At 40.6% G+C, this 22,916-nt stretch overlaps 2 protein-coding genes across 5 annotated transcripts in view; both read right to left on the bottom strand.

Moving 5' to 3' along the window:
• The window catches only part of GOLGA3 (golgin A3), a 171,806-nt gene that overhangs the window by 128,864 nt on the left and 20,026 nt on the right, over positions 1-22,916 (bottom strand). For 2 of the 3 annotated variants that reach the window (XM_056504660.1, XM_056504661.1), the window contains exon 24: positions 18,361-22,469. In XM_056504660.1, the coding sequence (XP_056360635.1) occupies positions 22,265-22,469 (205 nt within the window). In that variant the 3' untranslated portion in view covers positions 18,361-22,264. Of the gene's footprint in view, positions 1-18,360; positions 22,470-22,916 lie in introns of those variants that run through there. The other variant, XR_008841706.1, reaches the window with a different exon arrangement.
• ANKLE2 (ankyrin repeat and LEM domain containing 2) lies at positions 556-17,438 on the bottom strand. 2 transcript variants are annotated; one of them, XM_056504663.1, is made up of 13 exons: positions 17,096-17,438; positions 13,288-13,719; positions 12,205-12,345; positions 11,150-11,343; positions 10,118-10,306; positions 9,649-9,771; positions 9,234-9,300; positions 8,414-8,595; positions 6,940-7,046; positions 5,877-6,070; positions 4,584-5,265; positions 4,313-4,444; positions 556-3,549 (listed from the first exon to the last, which is right to left on the bottom strand). In XM_056504663.1, the coding sequence occupies exons 1-13, from the start codon at positions 17,358-17,360 to the stop codon at positions 3,330-3,332; spliced, it is 2,928 nt and encodes a 975-aa protein (XP_056360638.1). In that variant the 5' UTR covers positions 17,361-17,438; the 3' UTR covers positions 556-3,329. The 2 variants fall into 2 exon arrangements, with proteins under 2 accessions (XP_056360638.1, XP_056360637.1); XM_056504662.1 differs by having other exon boundaries at positions 12,154-12,345; positions 17,096-17,427.

The raw sequence follows: 22,916 nt of genomic DNA, 5'->3' as shown, positions 1-22,916 counted from the left end.
AACCATCTGAAATGTAAATTTGAGGTGGGAGCCAGAGCAGTGAACTGTCATCAGCCACAGAGCTGCCCAAGGCGGAACTGCTGTAGCCTAAGCACAGCCATTTGCAGGGCTGTGTCACCACCATGAGGAACAGGAGCAGCAGCACCTGTAAGATGAAAATTCCGTGATTTTTATTTTTGTGTGTGTGCACATGTACCCTCTCACACACGTCTCCCTCTGCATGCCCTGTGTCAGTGAACAAGCTCTTGGTGGGCAACCAGACACCACAACACCTCTTTGCACAGGTACAGAAATTAACAATAGTTTTGGTGACAGTTAAAGTGGGGGTGAAAAGTGTGAAATTTTAAATTATGTCGTCTTTACCATAGTCTGAGTTCCTGTCTCTTCAACACTGTAAGACTCTTCTTTGAAGTCTTTGGTGGTATAGTCCATTGTCACTATTCACATACACAGAAGCTGCAGGTATTGTATGAGCAAGGCCTGGACAAACCAGTGAGCTGCCCTGCCATGCCCAGCTCCTTCTCCCCATGTCCCATACTGAACACAGGGTGACACTTTCAGCTATTCATTTGATTTTAATAGAAAGTGGGATATTTCTGTATTTTTAACATGACACTTTGCTAATTAAAAAACAACCAACAAAAACACAACTAATTTTTTGCACCTTTAAAAGTGAACTTTTGGCCAAGAAAACACAATTCAAGCACTATCACTCTGATTTAAAGTGTCTCCACAGCCTCAGTGTTGACGGGCTTTCTTCACAAAATCACAAATGATCAAATTGCTGCATAAATTGCTATTTTTTGTCATAGCTGAACTAACACATTGTTAGAAAAATGACCTCTTAAGTGCAGTACAACGGGACTAATGCACATTATATAACACAGTTAAAAATTGCTCTCCTGACTGAACCAAAACAACATTATAAAGTGAAAGGCAAGGTGTGGTGGGTGTGTGGGTAGAGGGGTGGGTGTGGGGCGTGTCTGCTACATGTACATACCAGTAACATACATTTAAATATTAATAAAGCAAAGCATAATAAAGGTAAAAAGGACAAAGAACTAGAGTGTTAGTATCAGTCTCCTGGCTCAGTAATAAACTCTTAGCAAAAGGGGACCAGGGTGGAGAACAGCAGCTGCACCCACAGCAACTTACCCCAGCAGTTTGGCTCTAACATGGTATTAGGCAATTACATAAGATGATCAATTTCTCCAGAATGATAGAGATGTAATTTATATTAAATTACTGTAAAAACCCATCCAACCAGCCAAAAAAAACCAAAACCCAATCTCAAACCTTTTGGAGTAAAAGTGTAGGTATGTAAGAGTAAAATATTTTGAGACCATGGAGTCTGCCACATAAAAATAAAAACTATGAAAAAATCAGTCAATATACTTGGTAACAGAAGGTTATGGTTTTGATTCTGGGTTTTTTTTAAAAACGTGTTTCCTAAAGTATGACACCCCCAGGCCCCTAGTACTTGTTGAATATGACTGAATGAGAAGGATTTATGTAAAGGAGCTCTTCCTAATGTCCAGCTCCATGGAACTGGACTGAAATTTAACAATTTTAAAGCAAAGTAAGCTTTTTTTTTTTTTTTTTTAATAATTTCTAAAAGAGGAGTCTCTCCTTCCATGGAGAGCTACCGCATGAAATAATCCAACTTAGAGATATTAAAAGACATCCTGTTCAGAAAGCCCAGAGGAAAAACTGTGTTTTATCTGCCCATAGTAAGTGGATGCCACTTTTTTTAAAAAACTTCTAAAAGAACAAAAAATTTAATTAAAAAAATATATTACAAAAGGCACTACTGAGCTTGCAAAAGCATTAAGTGCAGTGTTTAGGTTTGTACCAATCACGAAGCTGTGAGGGTGCACAGTTTGTGCAGAACAGTCGCTGCCGTGTGTGGCCCTGCAGGGGTGGGGCCCTGGGGAGGCCGGGCCAGCCCCTCCTGCCCCCGCCTGCTGTTTGCTGAACTTGCTGCCCTTCCCTTCCAGCCCTGCCAGCTCTCACTGACTGTGGCACCAGCCCATCCTAATCCACCCCTTCTCACCAGCACAGCCCTGCAGAGCTTCATTTTCCGATCACATTTATCTTCTAACAGTAGATAGCAGATAAATAACAGATCATCTTTCTTTTTTTTTTTCCTTTTTTTTTAACCTAGAGAGCTGTTTCTGGAATCCTTTCACACAACTTTACAAGCACTAGGGTTGATATGGAAACCTCTCTGGAGTTTAGAAAAGCTTTCTTATTCTCAGCATCATGCTGTCAAAACAAGTCATTCTTACAGAAGGCTGTGGAATAAAATTATTGACTGCTGTAACAAAAACTCATTTCATTACCACATCAACACTAGAGACACAGTAAAAGCTCAGATTTCATAAAAATATTTTGTCCTTAATCCTCTTTCTTTACAGCTGGGAAATACCCACCTCCTGTGCCACTGGCTACCATGCTAATATATTACAAACTAGACCTTTAAGGTAAGGTATCTTGCTGGTAAATTTGCTGAGATTATTGCTGATGTGCTTTTGTGTAATAACTATTCAAATGTACTAGTGTTAACAGCTTCTCTGGGGAAAAAATATCCAGCTCATTTTAAAGTTTTCCTTAAATCTTCCCACTACCTACTACCAGTTAAAGGAACCCCAAGAGTTTGTACAGTGCCCTGTTTCTAAAGCACTCAGTAGATCTCTGTGTCTGTAACAGCCTCAGCAAAGCAGAGACTCGAGGGTCTCTGTGCAAATCTGTGCACACACACACGGACAGACAGGTGAGGGTGGGTGTGGGAATCAACTGCCCAGCCCAGCTGGCTGGAAACACTCTCTGCTTTATGCACAGGGTTTCACATCCCTACTCCACACTGCAAAGGTCTCCTTGCATTCCCAGGCATGTTTTAGGTTTTTCTCCCTGCAAGCAGAACGTTTCACTTCCTGCCATCAATCTCCTCTCCCGTTCTATTTGCTGATGATGCATTTCCTCGACTATCCAAGGTCAAGAAAGGCAGTTGAGGGCTGTGTGTTCATTCCAACGAGGATAAGTAGTGATAGATTGCTTAGGAACACTTCAGCCCACTGTGGTACTGGCAACAAGGGTTAATACAGCTACTGGACAACTGCACTGTCACAAACTTCTTGCTTATCACCAGTAATCATCTACCTTGTATACGGCATTAAGACATATATTCCATTTTTAAACATACAGTTGTCCTCAACTGAGGAAAAATAAATAGCCAAGTACAAACCTCCTGTCACCTTAGTAACATTGTAGTTCTTGCTCCAGGCTAACAATGAACACAGAACAGAAGTCCCGGGCTGATGAGCTGTATTTTAGTGGGCGGGAGGCTCTGCGAAGTAGCGCAGGACACAGGCGGGGCTGTAGCGCCCAGGGCTCCCCAGCTCCGGGGGGAACGAGGCAGCGCTGCCGTGTTTGCCTGGACTTCCTGGTAGGGGACTGTTTCTTCCTGAACTGGGATACACTGGAGCGTTTGGTAGGCCAGCAGCGATGGATTGGGACTGGAATCTTGCCTTCAGCGCTGGACTTGGCCAACTGAAAGAAACCAGAAGTCACCGCACACTTTTTAAAGGAAATTGCAATAATGAGAGCAGCACTTTAACTCAGAATCACTTTAGATCCCAGAACTAATGCACCAGCTGACAAAAATCCTATCTGGTAAGAGACAAGTCTTGAAGAAGAGAAGTAACAGGAAGAGCTTGCAATATTCTATATAGGCATGTTGCTCCAGTCAGTAAGACATAATTTATTTCAAACTGGCCATGAAGAAGCACACCATCCTTCACATGAACAATTTCTTTGGAGTGGGGCAATAAAGGGTAAAAATAAAAACAGTAATAAAAAGACGCCTAAAGATAGCAAATTCACCTTAACATCCCTCAGCACAACCTAAGTACCACAAGGCAACAAACACAACATTCCTGCACTGCATCAACAACATAAACTGATGAATTACAAACCAACAGCACAACTATCACTGAGTCCCGTGAAGGATCCAAATACCAGATCAGCAAAGTGAGACACTGGCCAAGTGGAAAACAGTCATGCCTGATTTGTCTGTGGAGACTGCTCAAGTTAATTGGAACAGCAGTGGAATGGAAAAACATGACTGCAGCACCAGTAAACTCCTCATCAATAGACACCAGTCAAAAAGGCTTTGGTGATTAACTTCAGAAAACAGTTAATTCTGCTGGATATTTAAAATATGGATTTGGGGGCGATAAGGCCTGAAATTCTGCTATTCAAGCTGACTCACTAAAAATGTATTTCAACTCCTGTGACGAGTTTGCAGCAATACCTTTGCCTGTCAGATGAGGAGTAGGATTGCACTGCGTGTTTCCATTTGTAAATCATTGGGAATTTCTGGGGATCAATCTCTGCTCCTTCAATAGCTGCTAAGACATCACCATCCAGCTTCGAGGGCTGCTCCCTAGAATGGAAACAGAACTAGATGAAAAGAGTGCCATGTATCTGTTCAGGCAATAAAACAGCCCAATTCCAAACCACTTAGTTTTATATAAGCAAAGAGATTGCCTGTGCAAGTAAGAGTTAAATAAGGCAATTCTTACCCAAGAAGGAATAACTTTAAGTTGTCATTTTTGGGTGAAGTCTTTGAAAGAAACTTCTGGGAAGAAAGTTCTTGACGTTGTTGTGCCTCCTTAGTCTGAATTCCAGATTCTCTGGACACTCTCTCCTTTTCTAATGATATTTTGCAGTCTGTCCTTAATGTGGTCTCTCCACGTTTTCCTGTAACACTTGGCTCAGAAGAACTTGCCAGTGACACTGCAGAGCAGGTCTTGTTCAGAATTCCCTCATTCTCAGTTTTTTCAGTGATTTTATGAGATATACCTGCAACCTCTTGTTCTTGGAATGACAGGCTTTTAAATTCTGACATCAAATTGGAAATGGGTGACATGAAGCATTCTGAACCATCATGCAGCTGCTTTCTGTCACTGATGATCCTTTCACCAGACACAGGACTGCAAAACCCATTTTTGCTGGCAGTAGCTCCCTTCTCATAGTGCCGAGGGTGAGCTGAGGTCTCTATGATGTTTCCTGCACACTCCATGGACAGGATATCACACTCAGCATCTCCAATGGCATCAATGCTGGGCTCCTTGGACACTAGAATGGGGCTGATATTTCGTGCTGCGTTTTGTCTGTTTTTAATTTCTTCTAAGCTCATGTCATCATCATCCTCATCCAAAAATGCTCCAACAGAAATGGAATTACAAGACTTTTTACTTTTGCCTGTAAACAATTTTAACAAGAGCAACACGTAAGAAGACTTTAAACAGAATGTCGAGTACATAAGCTAGGAACAAATACACAGTCTTTATGCCTTACTCTATTTCCTAAAGACCTCTCTGATTTTATGTAACAGCATGAACTAACCTGACTAAAGCTACAAATTCAAAATGCACACGTGGCAAGCAGTGGTCTAAGGTATAAAAGCTTTCCTCAATTTTGCTTCTTATGCCTTTTTATGCTTACAGTTGTAAAGAATTATTCTTTAATTTTTAAAATGTTATTTACTCCACATCTATGGATTACAGAATTCTGTACTTTAAGATGAATGCCCAAATGCTCTGAGTGAAAACAAACTGAAAAGAGAGGTTTTCTTACAGGGATTTCATCTGGGGGCTACACTTAAATAAAGCACTTCACATAAAAGATAAAGATTGTACTTCTACATTCAGTGTTGTTGGCTCCTTTTTGATGCTGTAATCAGACTGTTTGGATAACAGATGAATAACAGCAACCACAACAAGCGAATACTGCTTCCCCTGGGCACCAAGCTTTTTCTGTCCCTCTTGTCCCCAGGTACAACCCATTGTTTGCACCATTTGCCCTTTTCTTACCAGAGGGATGTGGAGTTTTATATCTATTGCAGGTTTCATTTTCCCCTGTTTCTGGCTGAGCCTTTTCGCTCATTTCACAATGACTCAGGTACTCTTCTAATTTTCGCAGCCCCTCCTGGGAAGACAGATCAACAAAACAGCCCAGAAATTCCCAGTATTCAACCCACGGGAACCCCAGTTCATGAGCTAACTCCCTGCAATAAATAAAATAAAACGAATCATTTGTGAAGACATAAATATTAGTTTGACAACAACTTTTCTGATCACATTTAACAGCTACAAACAGGAGCACAAACGTGCAACCAGGCAACACAATCCCACAACAATCAACAGTCTGCAAAAGCACGGACACATCCTTAGCAATCCAAATACCACCTCATTTGTTCTAGAGCATTTTTCACATTTCATCTACTATTTTTACAGTTACCAGCATAAACATTGCTATCTTTAAGCTGACTGTATCTACACATCAGATAGAGAAGAATCCCCACTGACACTGCATTCACCAGCTTTTTCTATTTGGGAATGGGAGAGGAAGGAGGAAGCGAGGGATTATTTTAAAGAATGAAATGCAGTCAGCTTTTAACAAAGTATTTTTTTTCTATATGTTGCTGATAGAAGGTATTTTATCTGCAAGGACACACCACATACACACACCTTTTTGTATTAGGGTCTTAGCATTAGCATGTATTAGCATATTTGTATTAGGGTCTTTTCACTCTGCTCCCTTTTAACAATCCCTCACTTTCACAGAACAAACAGGCTATGCATAATTTTAGATCTGACAAATGAGACAAGTAAATGCCTGTGAAAAGCATTCCATACATATCATCAGCCAAATTACCTTTATTGCTAAAGCTAAGAAAGCCAGGTCTCACATTTTAACTATCTTGTTTACACAAAAATACAGTAAAAATCCAACTGCAAAACACTTCATTATATATATCTGCAGCAGCTTTTACCCCAAGATATTGTGTAGTAAGTAATAATTATACTCTCAGCAGAGTCTTTTGCTTTCACATGCTCTATTAGTAAGTTTTTATATTGACAGTCTTTTAGATACCTTCCAACTCTTTCAACACCTCTCTCCAGATCAGATTTCCTGACATTGTGGAAGAAGCCAGCTCTCTCTCGAGGTGGAGTTTTCCACAGTCTGCGAAATTCTTCAGCCTTTAAAAAACAGAAATAAATTCAAAAACTACCTCCCACAGTATGGACTAACTCAGTGCTGGCTACACATCTACCTACAGGTCTAGAAGATGTTCAGCTGCTTGCTGTCCACAAGTGCTGCTCAACTCCAGCTGTGAAGAATCTAAAGTTACTCTTTGACTCTTTTACTCTTAAAGTTACTCTTTTACTCTTGACTGCTTATGAAAGAGCAAGGCCATAATGTACAATCATCTGCAAAATCAACTGCACATCACCACATCTGCCTGCTTTTAATGTATGTGCAGCAGAAAACAGAAGTATCTCGTGATTTAGCCATTCATTCTGTTTAAGTACAAATGCTTCCTGGTCATTGTTTTCTAGGATGCAAAGGGGATATTTTTATATGCACAAACTTGCTATGATTATTAGAATAAATTCTTGCTGTCTAATTTGAAGTTGGAATGCTTCAAGGGAAATTTTTTGCAAAATCCTGCACTTCTCGACTTTATATGACAAAGATCGCAATGATGACTAAGAATTACATTTAGACATTAAAAATACCTGTCAGCAATCAAAATTATGAACTGTTTACACCCTAGATAATATTTTTCAGAGTATAAATGTTATTTAAATTTCTGTCAGTTGAACAGAAAATTGGTCAAGGACATTTAGGAGAAAAATAAGCATTTTGGGTAGAGCTCAGTCTTAAAAGAATGCAATCAGATGGCACAAAGTTTTTCACTGTATTTATTCACTGTTTCTAAAGCTGTTGTACTTGCAGCAGGTTCACATTAAATAATTAGTCAAATAAACACTGCAAGTTTGGAATATATTTAACAGGTATCTAAGCATTTCTTCTGAAAACTAAAGATTTAGCTTTTCCACTATAGTCAATACATTTTCCAAAACCATCCCAACACCTACTACTCGGTTGTCAGTTCTTCCATCTAAAAAAATACATTAAATGTTAATTCAACAAGCAGAGGTTAAACTGCTCCTAGGATCCAGTGGCAATTTCTAGAAATGAGATAAAGATACATTTAAGGTTTTAAAAACTGATTCATAGCTGCCTTGAAATGCTTTGCTTAAGGTTAGGAAGCTACAGCAATTATCTGTAAGAAATGAAAGGTTTGCCAAAGGTGCTCTTTGAATAGACTATGAGAGGAAAAAGAAAACAATTTTTGACTGAACTTTTACTCTTCTGATTTACATTTCTGTTTCAGCAATAAAAAAATATTTACAAGTTTCTGTGTTTCTCCATGGAGGACAATCCATCTCCTCAGTGAAGAGAGAGCCACAATCTGTACCAGGAGCAAGCTCCACACAGGGAACCCTTTATTCATAAAAAGTAGCCCAAGCATTGGAGTCACAGGAAGTTCTCTCCTTACCTTCGAGGGGCTCATGGGGCCTGCAAAAGCTCTGATGGACAGCACTGGGTCTTTGGGGCTGCCAGGGTATTTAGGCCAAGTTCTCTGGGGGCCATCGTCCGTCTGGTCGGGCGACCACGGCGCCCCAATGACCGGAGCGGAGGAATTGTCTTCTGCCCTCAGCAGTGGGACATAATAGCGACCTAAAACAATCACACAGAGCTTTCTCACTCAGTTTGTTACAGCAGCCTGCTGCCTCTTCCTGGGCTATCAATGCATACTGAACCATCTCACTTTACATCATTAGTAGAACTACTTGTAATTCAGACTCACTGCTTCAGTGGTTACAGATCACATTTTAGTGTAGGTTCTCTTCTCTTTCAAACACAAAAACACCTGCAATGATCCACAGAGTCCTTCCCTCAGGGTCTTTAACAAATTTCACAACCTCCTTTTGCAAAGGCCTAAATACACATGACAAAACAGAGGAAGTTCTATGCTAAGGAAATTATAAAATTACAGGACTCCCCAGCATGACAGATTGCCCTGCAAAAGGTATTTTTTTCTTTTAGATTGAACACTCTGCTCCAGGCTTACTGAATCAGGGCCTTGCCTCTGTTACAGAGCCATGAGAGCAAACTTGTGATCCATACATTAAGAGTTCTGACTGCCACTTAAGAGACAAAAAGTTCTCAGTCCCTGCTCAATTTTAGTTTCCCTTTGGTTTTCAGAGCACTGTACAGCAGCATCATTTATGAACTGAAATGCTACAGAAAGCAAACAGAAGACAGCAAAGAGCCAAAATACATGCCTGATACAATACAAAACTCTGCATACAGACCTTTCAAATACTCTCTTATCTTTTCTTTCAATTCGGCTGATTTGTTCTTGCTTCTTTCACAAACTACCTGTTAATACAATTTTAGTTGTTAGGGCAGCATGATATCCTCATTTTCGAACAAATTGCAATATGTGTTCTTCCTGAACAATAACATTATTGGCCCCCACCCATCTCATCCAGTACTTTTAATTCATAGCAGACCAATTAAAATATATCCAACTCCATAAATTCTAAAACTTTTCCTCAGACACAAACAGCTTAAAATATTTTTAATGTTATAAAGAATTTACTCTTTAATCATGACATTAGCACCTCACTACAAGCTTTCTATGTATGGTAGTCAGTAATGTCTGAATATGAAAAATGCTGATCAGGATAACATTTCTGGGTTTGCTGTGGACATGGAGAGACTTACTTCTGCTGGAGTTTGATCATATTTGTTTCTTGGATTTTTCACAATAGCTGGGTGTGAAGTAAGCACGTTAACCACATCCAAATTCCCAAACTTGCAGGCAAAATGCAATGGAGTATCAAACCACTGTAGTGAGGAAAAGGGAAAAATTCACATACACATAGAAAGATGATAAAGACAATACCACACATTTAATTGTGAGACTGAGGAAAGTAAATACATGTCATGACTAATTGTCTCAGCTCTTAACAAATCTTTTTCCTTTTTCCCACCATAGAACAGAATAATGACTACGAAAACACACAGAACTCATGGACAGCTCCCCTTCTTTCTCTTTCAGTCTCCCTTGCATATCCTTAACCCCCTCCAGTAATAATAATAATAATAATAATAATAATAATAATAATAATAATAATAATAATAATAATAATAATAACAATAATAATAATAAGGTAACACCCCCAGATCTTACCATTTTATCTGGAGTGTTCAGGTAAAGGTCAACAATATACTGGATGCGTTTCTTCAACATGACATCGTTATCATCTGGGTACATCAGCCGCATAAACTCCGGATTTTCCAGAGTGTCCAGCAATAATTGGCAGATAGCAGGCTGATTCTCCTTGGCAGCAACATGCATGACATTGTACCTACACCCTTCCTGGAAAAAAAGACCAGTATTAGAATGAACCTCAATCCAAACAGCTTTCTTACATGCAGAGATGTAACTGATTTAACTGTGAAAATACATGTGAAAATATACTGAGTCTTACATGGATATTTTTGTAATAAAAAACTTATCTTTACACCCATATTATTCTTATAATTAATGAAATTATTCTTACACTCAGTGCCTTTACTTAAGGAAAGAATGTGGCAAAAAGGTATATGATAATATTACACAGAAAAGGGAGGTAGGAAGTTGTTTAAATATAGTGCAGGAAAATGGGTACAGATATTAAAAAATTCAGCTGATTTGCTCTATTATATAAAAATTTCAGCAACTTCACAAAACTGGTCTGATACAAGTTGAAGTAAGATTGTCAGTATTTGCTAAATGGCACCTTATACACAGTTTTGGAATTTAATGCTTAGGTATACTTAGGAATGCTTAGGTAAGCAATGCTGTAGGAACACCTAATTACAGCCTAGGCCCTACCCTGGTGCTTAAATTTAGTCTATTTTAAAAAAGATTGCAGCTACTTCAAGGAGACCAACGAGTAAGAAGACAAGACTATTCCTGCACTACTGAATACAATTCCTCCCCTGAAGAACTGCACACTCACCTCCTTTAGCTCTGCTGGAGCAAAGGGAGCTCTCAGGGTGACTTTACAGAGAAGTGCCCCAGCTACTGTCAACGAACAGAGAAACCCTGCACTGGTGGAACAAGGTGTCTTGAAGGAGGAGCCGGAAACATCATTCCTTCCACTTCTCCTTTCAGGCCCCAAAAGCTACATCACTAAACCAGAACCTGGATTTCCCCACTTTGTTGCTGTTTTTTTACCTGTACGATTGTGGGGTTGTCTCCTGACCCGATCAGGTAACGAGGGTTACTCCAAATAAGGTCTGAAAACGTTGCTGTGTCTCCTTTCTCAACAGCTTTCCGAAGCTTCGCTGTGAGATCCTGAGTCCGTGGACTTTTGTAGCTGTTGGCTCTCTCCTTGTTCGCAGTCTCGCTCTCAGGGGAGCATAAACCATCTGCCAGAACACAAATCACTCCTTTCTAGATACATTCTTTCCAGTGATCACTATTTGCACATCCAGGACATGAAAACTATGCTTTTAATCTAAACCATGTATTAATTTGGCGTCTTTAATATACAGGAGTAAGGAAACTGAACTCAGTAAAAAGACATTTAAATACACTAGTAGTTAGTAATAGGGAGGGAGAGGAAAATGATTAATCATCTTGTAAAACTGTTTCAGACTTTAATAGGGGACTGGTAAACTTTATAATTACCAGTCTGCTCCCATCCAAACTAAAAAGCAAAATTCAGCAAGAAACAACAATTTTCTGATTATTAAAATTGCTTCTGCAGTTCTACGACTTCTGAATCCTTCTAATCTAGCAAGTGGGGACACTGTGAAATATGATCAGAGCTTACCATTTTACTTCTGAAGTTACAAATTTACTTAAGAATTAGAAACAATTTTAATATACTGTGAAATTTCATCAGCATCTTACTAAACCTGAAAATCCTGAAGTGCGTAAGTAAAATCAAATTCTACAAATATGACCATGGACTACTAAGCCAGGTATCCATGCAGACCATTACCTACATTTCAGCTTCAGAAGAGTAGCAGTGGTATTTTACACATAAAGGTTTTTTTCACATTTTAAACATTTTTACACTTAAAAGTTCTTTTAAACTTCAATTTATTCAGTGCTTCACCCTTTGAATTTTTTTGTTATTATATTGGTAAGGCAGTCATTGCTTCTCTCACAAAAAAAAATCAACACTGTCTATTGCATCTACTGTACAGAGATGAAGTTAGTTCCCCACTTACCTCTGTTAAATGATCCCACTTTCACTGGAGACAAACATAAAGAGGACTTGCCTGGAGATGGGAAATAATCACAAATTCCTTTAGCAAATTTCTCAGCATCCTCTCTGTTTGTAAAAGCTTTAAAACGGGAACCCTTAATCATCTTAACAGCCTGGAGAGCCTCCTTCCTATCTTCATAAACGTGTATTCTCTCTGCAACAAAGAACCACCACAGTTACGTGTTTCAATAATCTCAGATTTCAATTCCTAGAAAAACATTAAATCCTTAAGACTATCATTCCAGCTTTGGTCTCAGATTGTTTCTCTTCCAAACATGGTATAAAGATCAAAAGGCCTCTTAAATCCTGTCTCTTGGAAACTGAGTAGGAGCCTCCCACACAGTCCAGGTAACGTCAGGTGATCCCTGTACAGGGCTTAGCCATTCCCATCAATCAACACCCTTTTCATGGATGGGTCACCTTCAACAAAGCATTTCACTTCCAGATGGAAAAGCAAACTCTGAGCTTATTCACCCTGCATTACTCTGGATGCTGTCTTGTTTAGAAACACCAATTTTGTAACTGATCCACTCTCACAACTTTAAGATCTCTACAGAGAATCTTAGGTAATAAACAAATCCTTCTTCTCCTTTTAATGAGATTGTTCAAATAAGGATATCTTAATGTACTTTTTCTTAGTAAGAATTCTTACTACTGTCTCCTGTACACTACTCCACTCCTGCCAGGAAGAGAAATGAAGATGTGAAAGCTTTTAAAAGAGATAATTTAAGCTTCAAGTGATGACAGTATAAATAGTTTATTTTGATGGATTATTTACAACTTATTTTTTCTTCCTGAGAAAGACTAAAAGGCACAGGATGGGTCCAAGAATAGCAAAAAATAATTTTCTTCATCAGAGCTACACAGGGTAGACAATCCTCATGTGTAGGACCTGTAAAGACAAACACCTGGGATGTCTTGTAACTGTGTTTCTTTGCCTCAGAAGATCAAATAAATACTATTTACAGGCACAAAGAAATACTTCAAGCAAAGCTTACAGTACTAACGCAGTGGTGTTCAGAATACCTGGTACGTAACAGAACTGTACTCAGACACGACTAAAATGCCTATCACTGGAAATAAGAGAAGTATTTACCATTCCTTGCCAATATATCATCATAAACTGGGCAAACACCATAGAAGAGTTGAGGATCTCTGGACGGTGTCTGAGCAGTGATCTGTGAATCAGCACCACAGTCAGGAGCTGAAAAGTTTGTGTCTGTCACAGCATCTTCTTCTGGAGGGTTCAGACCCACACAGTACCCAAAGTCTGCCTCCTCTGCAGCACTTCCATGGCTGTTGTGATTCACTGGGACATTGCCAGCAGCCTCTTCTGACAGAGCAGCACCTTCCTCCTCCAATGCTCCTTGCTGCTCCAACAGTGCCTGAGCCAGTTTTTTTTCAAAAATAAACCTCGTAGTGGCAGTAATGGGCCCACATTTCAGTCCTGCTCTCACGATCTCTTCTCTAAGCTCATCGTGGCTGAGCTTCTTTAATCGGGATAATATTGTATCCATTGTTATCTCACCTACAGGAAAGGCAAAAAAGAAGAGAAACAGTAAAAAACACAACTCTTTTTTCTGCTATTTAAATGGTGTATTAAAGCCAAGTTAAAAAGTTCCTCTTAGCAATTTCTTGGGATTCTGAAGAGATCCTTGCAGTGCAGAGAAGACAAAATATTTTTCAATTCAGTGTTTTTAAGCTACCAGACCTATACTAATTTTATTTCCTCCTCTCTCAACTACTTAAAAGAATATTTACAGCTTACATATTATTCTTGGTAGTCCTTTTTCAATTTCTTCTGGAGTGAAAATTCAATCTAGAGCACTTATTCATTGAAATTTATGAGGGGTTGAGAAATATTTGATTCCTGACAAGAAAGGCACAATCTATTTGTGCAATGCAACACAAGGGCATGAGCACCTGTCAGCCCCAAGAAAAGCGGCTGCACCTCCAGCTAAAGGCAGAGAACTATTTCTAGTATTTCCTTAGGACTTTCTGACTGACAGAAATCTAAGGGATAAGCACAAGGCAGCAACCAGGGCAGGCTTTCTCTGGCTGTGATGCAAGGCTGGAAATATGTACACAACATGTTGTTTCCCAGGCCTGTTTTGAGAGCAAACAGCCAGAAGACAAAAACAACAGATCTTTTCAGATCTCCCTCTCCAACAAAAAACAGAAGCTGGGAGAACTTCTCCATTTCCAAAGGAACATCCTTCTCTCTGCTATGAGTACAATTCCCCCAGCTGACACCCCTCCATGTAATCCACACTGACAGCTTCAGCACTGGTCAGTGAGAAGATACTAAAACCAAGCTGATGCCAACACAAACCCCTTGCTCTGAAAAACAGAACTGAAAAATACAGGATTTGGGCAGCTCAATAATGTAAACTTTCACATTATTTCATCAGGAGCTGCACCATGTACCTGCAGGCAGGCTGTGAGTCTCCAGCCACACACTGCTCAGGAAGGAAAGCTCCAGACAGAAATGATTCAGCTGTGCTATTCCCTCAGCTTGCCTTCACTCCTGCCTTACACTGCCCCTTGAGCCATTTCATGAGGCCTGTGCTGCTCTGGACACAGGTGTATGGCTGTTTCAGTAGCTTATTTTCAATTTTACGTTTCATCCTCAATTAACAAAACTACTTTTCATATATTAAAAAACCCCAGCTTTCAGCAGCAGTCAATACACACCACGTTAATTTCACTGCAATCTGAGTCAGAATAAACACATTCCTAGTATTAGGAAGTACTATGAAAATGTACTTAAAGCCAAACTTAAATAGTCCTTCAAATATGACAAGTCAACAGTCATGTGAGTTTGAGGGTTGTTTCCTTGGAGGGACATTTTCTTTGAGAACTGTATCTTTTTTATGAACATCGTATTTTGAATGTCTGTGGTAAGAGAACAACACAACCTCAGTCCCTGAACATTCCACTGGAACCTCGCTGAAACAATGGGAAATGAGAGTATTTCCAAGTAAAAATAAAAAACAAAAAGCACCACCAAACAGCAGCAGAGCCACAGCTGATGCTGCTGAGCCACCTCCCCAAAGAATTGGTAGTTCCCTGGTGATTCCTGAGCCTCCAAGCAACCTCTCTGTTTCTATTATCTGACTTGCCTGCAAGACTACAATGACAGATGTGAAAGATCCTCTCACTTGTTTTCAATTCTTAATCCTCTATTTTTTAAAATAAAATCTGATACCAGTATATTTTAATCAAGGGATGTGCCCCTAAGGTCAGCTAAAATATCCAAACTTGCTATTCTAAGGATTTTCCTTTTGAGATTGCATAACTGTAAAATCACAAGAAAGATGAAAACTCAGGGGTGAGAAAGTTCATTGCAAAAACAGCTCAATGAAAACACTTTGAGCAGTCAACATAATGCCTTAAAGAATTAACTGAGAAATGCTCCTATTTTTAGGGTTCAGAACTAGCACAATCATTCTGCAGAAGAGCAGATCTGTACATATATATAATTCATGTATGGAGGAAAGATAGGAACACACAAAAATCCTTCCTGCCTCGTGGTTAAGCAAAAACAAATGCTGTAAGGGAGTGATTTCTCTGCTTTCTTATGTTTTGACAGAACCTGGTACCTAAAATTTAGTGCTCAAAATTTTGTCTGTTTAAAGAAAAAAAAAAAAAAAGAAGTTATTTATTTTCTGTGTCTATTACAACTCTGGCACAACTGAATCAAAATGAGATGACAAAGCAGACCAGCAGTGAAGAATCAGGTTTAAGATCTGCTGTTAGTATGAAGAGTTTTCCAGAGGGCGTTTGGTGTGGAAATGGTGAAAACATTGTTAGAATGGTAACACAGAACTCTCACAAAATCTGTTTGTGTTCTGACAATAAGATTTTAGATAACTTATTTAAGCATTATTGATTTTTAATTTCATTACTTATTTCACAAAATGTGGGACTTGCAAACCTGAGAAACAGCAACTGCTCGTTTTGAGAGAATCCTTGGACCGTTTGTTACACGCAGGTGCAAAACGAGATTATTTGAACTGTAAGATGTATTATATAACTACAAATGATCCAGAACACAGGCAGCGCTGAGGCTGCTGCCTCTTCTAGTTCAGCTTGTAAGGCCTTGCCAGCTACCTCTGCAAGTATGGGTAACTGCTTTAACAACAACCACACGTCTGAGGGCTCTTCCAAATCAATCAGAACCTGAAAGAATGGGCAAGAATCGTATTTTCCCTTGTCTCAACGGATCAGTATGAAACAGCAAAATCCCCTACCAAAAATGAAAAAAATTAAGACTAGACCCACGACAAAACGAACGACTGACTTCTAAGGATGGCAATGTTATTTTACTCTACTATTCTCATTAAATCCTGCAATAAATGAGTAATGTAAGAAAACTGCACTTTTCGGCTGGGATTTTTTTTTTTTCCAGAGGCAGGAATGGAGAGTCACATCCTGTCTTCGGCTGATAGGATTTGCATATGTTAGAGCAACCGTGCCTTGGCGGTGGGGTGATTTGTCTGTACCGCCTGTGGGCAAATGAGCCACCAGTTATGAACTACGTGGCTGAAAGGGAACTGCTAAACAAACTCGAAATAAGCCACGGGAAAAAAAGAAAGGGAAGGAAAAAGGGACAATTTCTCAGGGAGGAGAAACGCACACCTACGTCCAGACCCGGACCGGGCGGGCAGGGGCAGCGGGAGCAGCTGCGGGCCCGGGGAGCGGGGCCGGGTGGAGCCGGCTGTGCCGCCGAGCCGGGGCCGGCGGGGCCCGGCCGTGCCAAAGCGGCAAGGGGAGCGCGGCCGGGCCCGCGCAGGGAGGCGGGAAAGGCCGCGCGGCCTCCCCGGGCGGTGCCCGCTGCCCGCTGCCGGCCCTCCCGCGGGGCGAGGGGCAGCGCCTCCCCCCGGCCTCCCCGAGTCTCTCACCTGGGCGGCTCCCGCCGCAGCGCTGGCTCCCCGCGGCGAGCGGCGCCGGGCCGGAGCGGGGAGCCGGGGACGCCGTGGGGGTCGGGGAGGAGATGGCGGCTGCCACCGCCCGGCGGCCGCCCGGCCTCCTGTCCCGCAGCCGCAGCAGCCAGCCCACGGCGCCGATAACGGCGCAGGCGGCCAGGAGCTCCCAGCACGGCCATCGGCCCCAGCCGGCTCCCCACAGCGAATCCCAGCCCCCGGCGGCCCCGACCCACCGCTCCATGCCCGGCCCGCGGCCCGCCCGCCGCACGCCGGCTGTGCCCGCACGCCCTCGGGGACGGTACCTCCGCGGCCTCGCGGCTTCCACTCCTCCGCCCCGCGCCCGCCCCGCGCCCGCCCCCGACAGACGCGGCCGCGGCTCCGCCCGGCGCTGACGGGGCTCCGCCGCCCCGCCGGGCCTCACCGTGAGCAGGGCTCCGGGCAGCGGGGAAGGGCCGGGCGAGGCCGGGGAACGCGCGGCGGAGCCCCGCGGCTGCCGGGCGGGAGGCGCTGCCCAAGGCCGGCACAGCGGGCAGGCTTTGAACTGCACCCGCCCGTCCTGGCCTGGCCTGGCCCGGCCTCCCGCCGCCAGCACGCGGTTTGCCACCAGCCCCGGGGACCGGCAACACACGGCACTGCCAGAGGCTCTGTAGAAAGGTTCCGTCCGGGCATTAACCCCAAAATGCTGCAGCAGTCTCGGTAAGCCATGAGAAAGCCACCGAGAAGGCCTCTAGTGCGCGAGAAGGAAACAATTCCCTGCACAGATGTGGACCAGCCCTCCCAGCAAGTGCAACATTCCCATCTTAGGGTACAGACGCCTGTACTGTGTGCAGGCACTTGCTAGTTTAAGTTGTCCTTAAAGAAGAAAATAGAATCACCTTAAATCACACTGTTTAGTATTGCAAGCAAGGTACAGGAATTTCTCTCCTCCTCATTGCAATTGGCTAAATTAGAATGATGACATTTCTGCATTGTTCCATTTTGTACACTCAAACTGCACAGGCTGACAAATTCAGGCCAAGGAATTGTGTTTCTTCCCCGATGAGGTTCAGCTGAGAAAAATAAAATATATTGGAAATACACAATAAAGTTTAGATGTGTGAAAAATCAATACACAATAATGTTGTCTTTCAAAATAAGACTTTTTTTCCCCTTAAAAGTGGCTATACAGCATATTCAGGATCCCAACATAAAATTACCACCCAAAACCGAAGAGAAAATGGTCTTTCAAAGCAGAAACAACATGGGGCCCTTTAGCAAAAATAGTTTATTGCACAAAACTTTTAAAGGAATCCCTATGCACATAATTTTTATAATCAACATGCTTTGTATGATCATAAACATTAATTGTACATAGTGTAACTCCTCCAGCCCCTGGGTTATCCATTCTTCAAGAACATGGAATTATTAACTTCTATCTTTACAAATACAGCCTAAGCAGACATTACTGAATGTCCTACATGAAACAGAACCATTTCATTTACAATATCCAGAATATCTTTCCCTCCCCTAGAAATCTGTGCATCTGTATTAGAAATGAGGCTGCCCAAGACTCAAGTGTTGCTCATTAGTAGGAGGCAGAGTGATCAGATGACAGCTGATGAGCATTAGTAATTCCTCTGGACAGCAATTGCTTTCACAGGAAAATACTTAAAGGCTCTGGCCACAGCAAGTCACATGCAACTATTCCCACTTTCCCTGCAAAGTTAATAAAATATACATCACAAGCAGTGAATTTGTCATCTTTAAGGTAAATTTATATTGGTAATACTACCTGTCCCCAGCACACCTTTGACATTGTCACAGCTAACACTAAAATAGCTGTGCCACTGCAGTTCTCTCCCCTAAGGTGGAATATATAATCCATGACAATATGATCAGTAGAACATTAATCCTGCATATTACTTCACACATGAAAATCTCATAGATTTCAGCTAGGATATTGCCTGAATAAACAGTATGAGATCAGATCCTCCCATTGCATGAGTGGATGGGGGCTCAGCTGATCCCAATACAGTGCCCAAATATTTCCAAGAAATCTGGAAGACAATAGAATGGAGCATTATGCAATATTCAGCAATGCCAGAGACTCAGTAACATTTTATTCTATTGGGTTTGCTGGTCTTTGTTGTGATTTTTTTTTTTTACACACAGAGTTATTCAAGAGCCCTCAAAAACTCAAAAGCGTCTGAAATATAATGCTGCACCATTTACCAGCCTTCAGCACTGGGGAACACTGTAGTGACATTTCTCCTTCGTTAACTAGATTTGGTTTAGTATGTAGCAACCACTGAAGAAATACAGGAAATACATTCTATTGCAGTGCTTAAAAAAGGAAAATAAATTTTTAAGAGATTATTCTTCAGATTCTCCTGATTATTTGGCAGTGCTATGACAGGCAGAGGGGAGACAATTTTCATTCCTACAACTAAGTTATTTTATTGCGTAGACAGCAGAGACCTGAAGCTTTGAGCATGCTCAGCCTCAGGATGAGGCTCTTTAATAAAGCAGTAACTATTTCTCTGGGTCATTAAAAACATAGCTTTTGAGCTTCAAAAAGACCTTGCTTTTATCACACACTGCATACTCCTTCTAGAAGACTTCCCAGTGACTTCTGTAACTTCTTAGTACCTCACCAGACTTAGACCCTCAGAAGTCTCACTGTCCTTCATTTAAGTAAATGATATGGTGTTTCTGTTTGCAGAAGAAGCACATGGTGAATATAACAGGACAATACCCAGTGTCCAGGTACTGCCAGAAGCAGTTGGGTCAATGCAGGAATCTAATCCACAACAGCTCCCTCACCTTGGAAGGGGAAACACATATCTAAGGCTACTTGATTGTGCAAGCTCAGATGTCTTCAGGAGCCAGTGAGAAACTGCAGCAGGATGCAGAATGAACACAAAAAGCAGAGCTAACATTCAGAACAACTAGGAAGGTTCTAACAATTCTGGCTGCTTTGATACCAGATAAAACCTTTATCCATACAACCACTGCCAAACTAACAGATTAGAACATAATGGATTCTGAACTGTAGGCAATGTATTTAATAAAGTGAACAGCAACATTAACGCTGCACAAGTAGTATTTTAAAACCTGGACATTTGGTAGTTTTCTTGTATTGAATATATTATTAATTACAATTTCATTTTTTTCTTTAACAATACTGTGGTTTGGTTTTTCCTTCTTTGAGCTTAATATACAGGCAACTTCAAGAACATGACAACAGCAAGATAATTAGTACAATTTACTCTACAAAGTAGACTGCAGCAGTGTGCAGACATGTCTTAAGCTAGTTTGTAAAGCTTTTGACTATGAATTGTTTGGTAAATGCTTCTGATGGGCACCTAATGCCACATCAATGCATTTCTTCCTTTACCAGTTGCAAAACCTGGACTGTCAGCATCACTTGACTTTGATCCCAATAAAATCTAATTTAAAATCCAGTAGCTGCAGGGCATGAAATTATTCAGTATAAACACAGTGCAAAGTGTTCAACTGGACTGGAGCTTGAAGGGGTCATTCTGAGAAATCAGACTTTGGATAAATATAGGTGGGTCTCAGAGTTTGTTTTGGTTATTTATTTTTCACCTTACTGCTAAACAAAATGAAATATCCTTCCGCCTCCTCTGCAACAATCAAACCCAAAACTAGTGACAGCCTCTTTGGAAAAATACATGAACTAGATTTTTTCCCCCCAGCCTTTAATCCACTTGTACTTAATAGATTTTTTTTTTTCTTTTTAAACAGCAAACTACAGTGGATATAATTGACTTGTTTTATATTTTAAGGACAAAAACATTCTAGTACATGAGTTGCTACTAAATCTTCCAAATACCTGAACACTGAATTTTAGAGTGAGGAGAGGGCTGTTTATCACTGCATTATGAGCCACATGGAGCAACGGGACCAAAGATGAAGGAAACTAAAGTGAGCTGCTCGAAAAATAACTTAGTCAAGGTGCTCTGCAGAGGGGCTGCCACAGTACTAACACTTCCATTCACGGTGGGTATTTTGGAATAGATGGTGCAAAAAGTAGAGGAAGTGTGTGGGAGAAGATAAAGCTATTAAAAATAATATTTTTATAGGCATTATGTCTTTTAAAGTAAAAATAATTACATTTCTAAAAGCTCTAGCTTTAGGGGCTCATTTCCCTAAGCCATTTGTACAGTATGTCAAAGAAAAGCAAACTTAAACATAACATTAGAACAATGACAGTAACAAAACCCCTCATTGTAGCCTTAACTTACAGTATATAAGCATATTAAACCAGATATTCAAAGTCAGAAAATTATTAATTTTTTTTCTTATATATATATATTTTACACACATACTTTTTAATGGGTGTCTACTTCAAAACTTGAAATAAAAAGGTGCAAAGTATTTGTGCAGTGAAGCAAAGCTCACTACTGGCCTGTGACTGTAAGAGAAAAACATGAGCAAACATCCCAGGCAAATCTGCCTAAGATACCAACTGGTCTGCACTGCTTGTCTTTACAGTCTTGTTTCTTCTGTTATAGGTCAGAGGTCATCTTCAAAACTGGAAATGGCTTACAATAACTTCTTTTTCTTCAAATACAGATACCTATAATCTGAATTTCAAGAATAAGAGATTATAGGAGGGACAACAGAATACTCAGCATATCCAGTTCTCAACCACTGCTAATGGCTGAACATGAGAACTTACTTTTCTCTGTAGTTTGGCTACAACCCAAGGTGGGGGAAAAAATACATTCTACTCCCACAAATTAAAAAAAAAAAACAAACAAGAAAACCTAGATGTTACATAATTAACAGTAATTCCTTAACAAACTCACCCAGATTGAACAATTACATACTTGAAACCAGATGCTCCTCTTGACCTCATTTTAAACCTTCATCTGAATCTCTTACTAAACCCTCAAATGAGCTAGATTCACCACTTGGCAGTACCCAACATGACAGAATTGTTATGGCAAGGTTTCAAACAAACCCTTAGAAAAGCACATTTTACATTTACTATTCCATCAGTTTCTCAAATGAGTGCCCTTTGCTTCTATAGGCAAAAGCACAACTCTGAACACCATTTTAAAAAATGAAATAAATAATTTTTATAAAGATTTGTTTATATACTTAAAGCAATAGGAAGAAAGACAGCTGATAAGGAGGTTATAGTGTCAAAGCTTCCTTGTCACTAACACAATTCTCTTTCTTTTCATCTGCAGTAGGAGTCTCCTGCTGGTCTGATGCAGTTGTAGAACTTGTAGAAGTAAGGTCCATTAACTTGCCCTCAATCTGAGTCCATGAAGACATTGATTCATGTACTGTAATGGTGTGTTCCTCCATCTGACGCTGAAGGCTGTCCATCTCTTGCCTTTGAATGAAGTGAGAACAAAAAAAGCAAAATTAGCAAGCAGAAAACTAACTGCTAAATGCAAGACCAAAAATTACTTTTCTGATTCTTGCTACCTACTCCAAGACTACCTAAGATATAGCTGTATATAAGAGAAAGAAATCTACAAGAAGCTCAGGAACTTCTTAGGTCTTCTTTAAGAGCAAAACAAATACAATGTGCTTATTATTATGCAAAAACATTAATAGCTGTTTCTAGTTTTTTCTGCTGTGTACAATTTAGGATGGACATTTTTAGTTTATTATAAAGTCTTCTTTCACCATGGTAATAACCATATAAGCAAGCACTTACAATGACAGAACATCCTACTGTCCTAAATATAATCCCAATAAAGAATTAATTTTACAAATCTTTTTTCCTCATGGTGGCAGCTGTTTCCTGAAAACATTTTTAAGATTCTTTAATATG

This window comes from Oenanthe melanoleuca, chromosome 15 (genome assembly GCF_029582105.1).
Source record: "Oenanthe melanoleuca isolate GR-GAL-2019-014 chromosome 15, OMel1.0, whole genome shotgun sequence".
Taxonomy (NCBI): Eukaryota; Metazoa; Chordata; class Aves; order Passeriformes; family Muscicapidae; genus Oenanthe; species Oenanthe melanoleuca.
This window is presented reverse-complemented; position numbering and strand designations above follow the sequence as displayed.

Bases quoted from the DNA above. Each gene is read 5' to 3' on its own strand.
- ANKLE2 (XM_056504662.1), bottom strand. From the start codon at position 17,360: ATGGAGCGGTGGGTCGGGGCCGCCGGGGGCTGGGATTCGCTGTGGGGA. The intron at 13,720-17,095 runs GTGAGAGACTCG...CCTTTCCTGTAG, and splicing joins CTGCGGCGGGAGCCGCCCAG to GTGAGATAACAATGGATACA. The intron at 7,047-8,413 runs GTAAGGAGAGAA...TGTTTTTTAAAG, and splicing joins GCCCCATGAGCCCCTCGAAG to GCTGAAGAATTTCGCAGACT.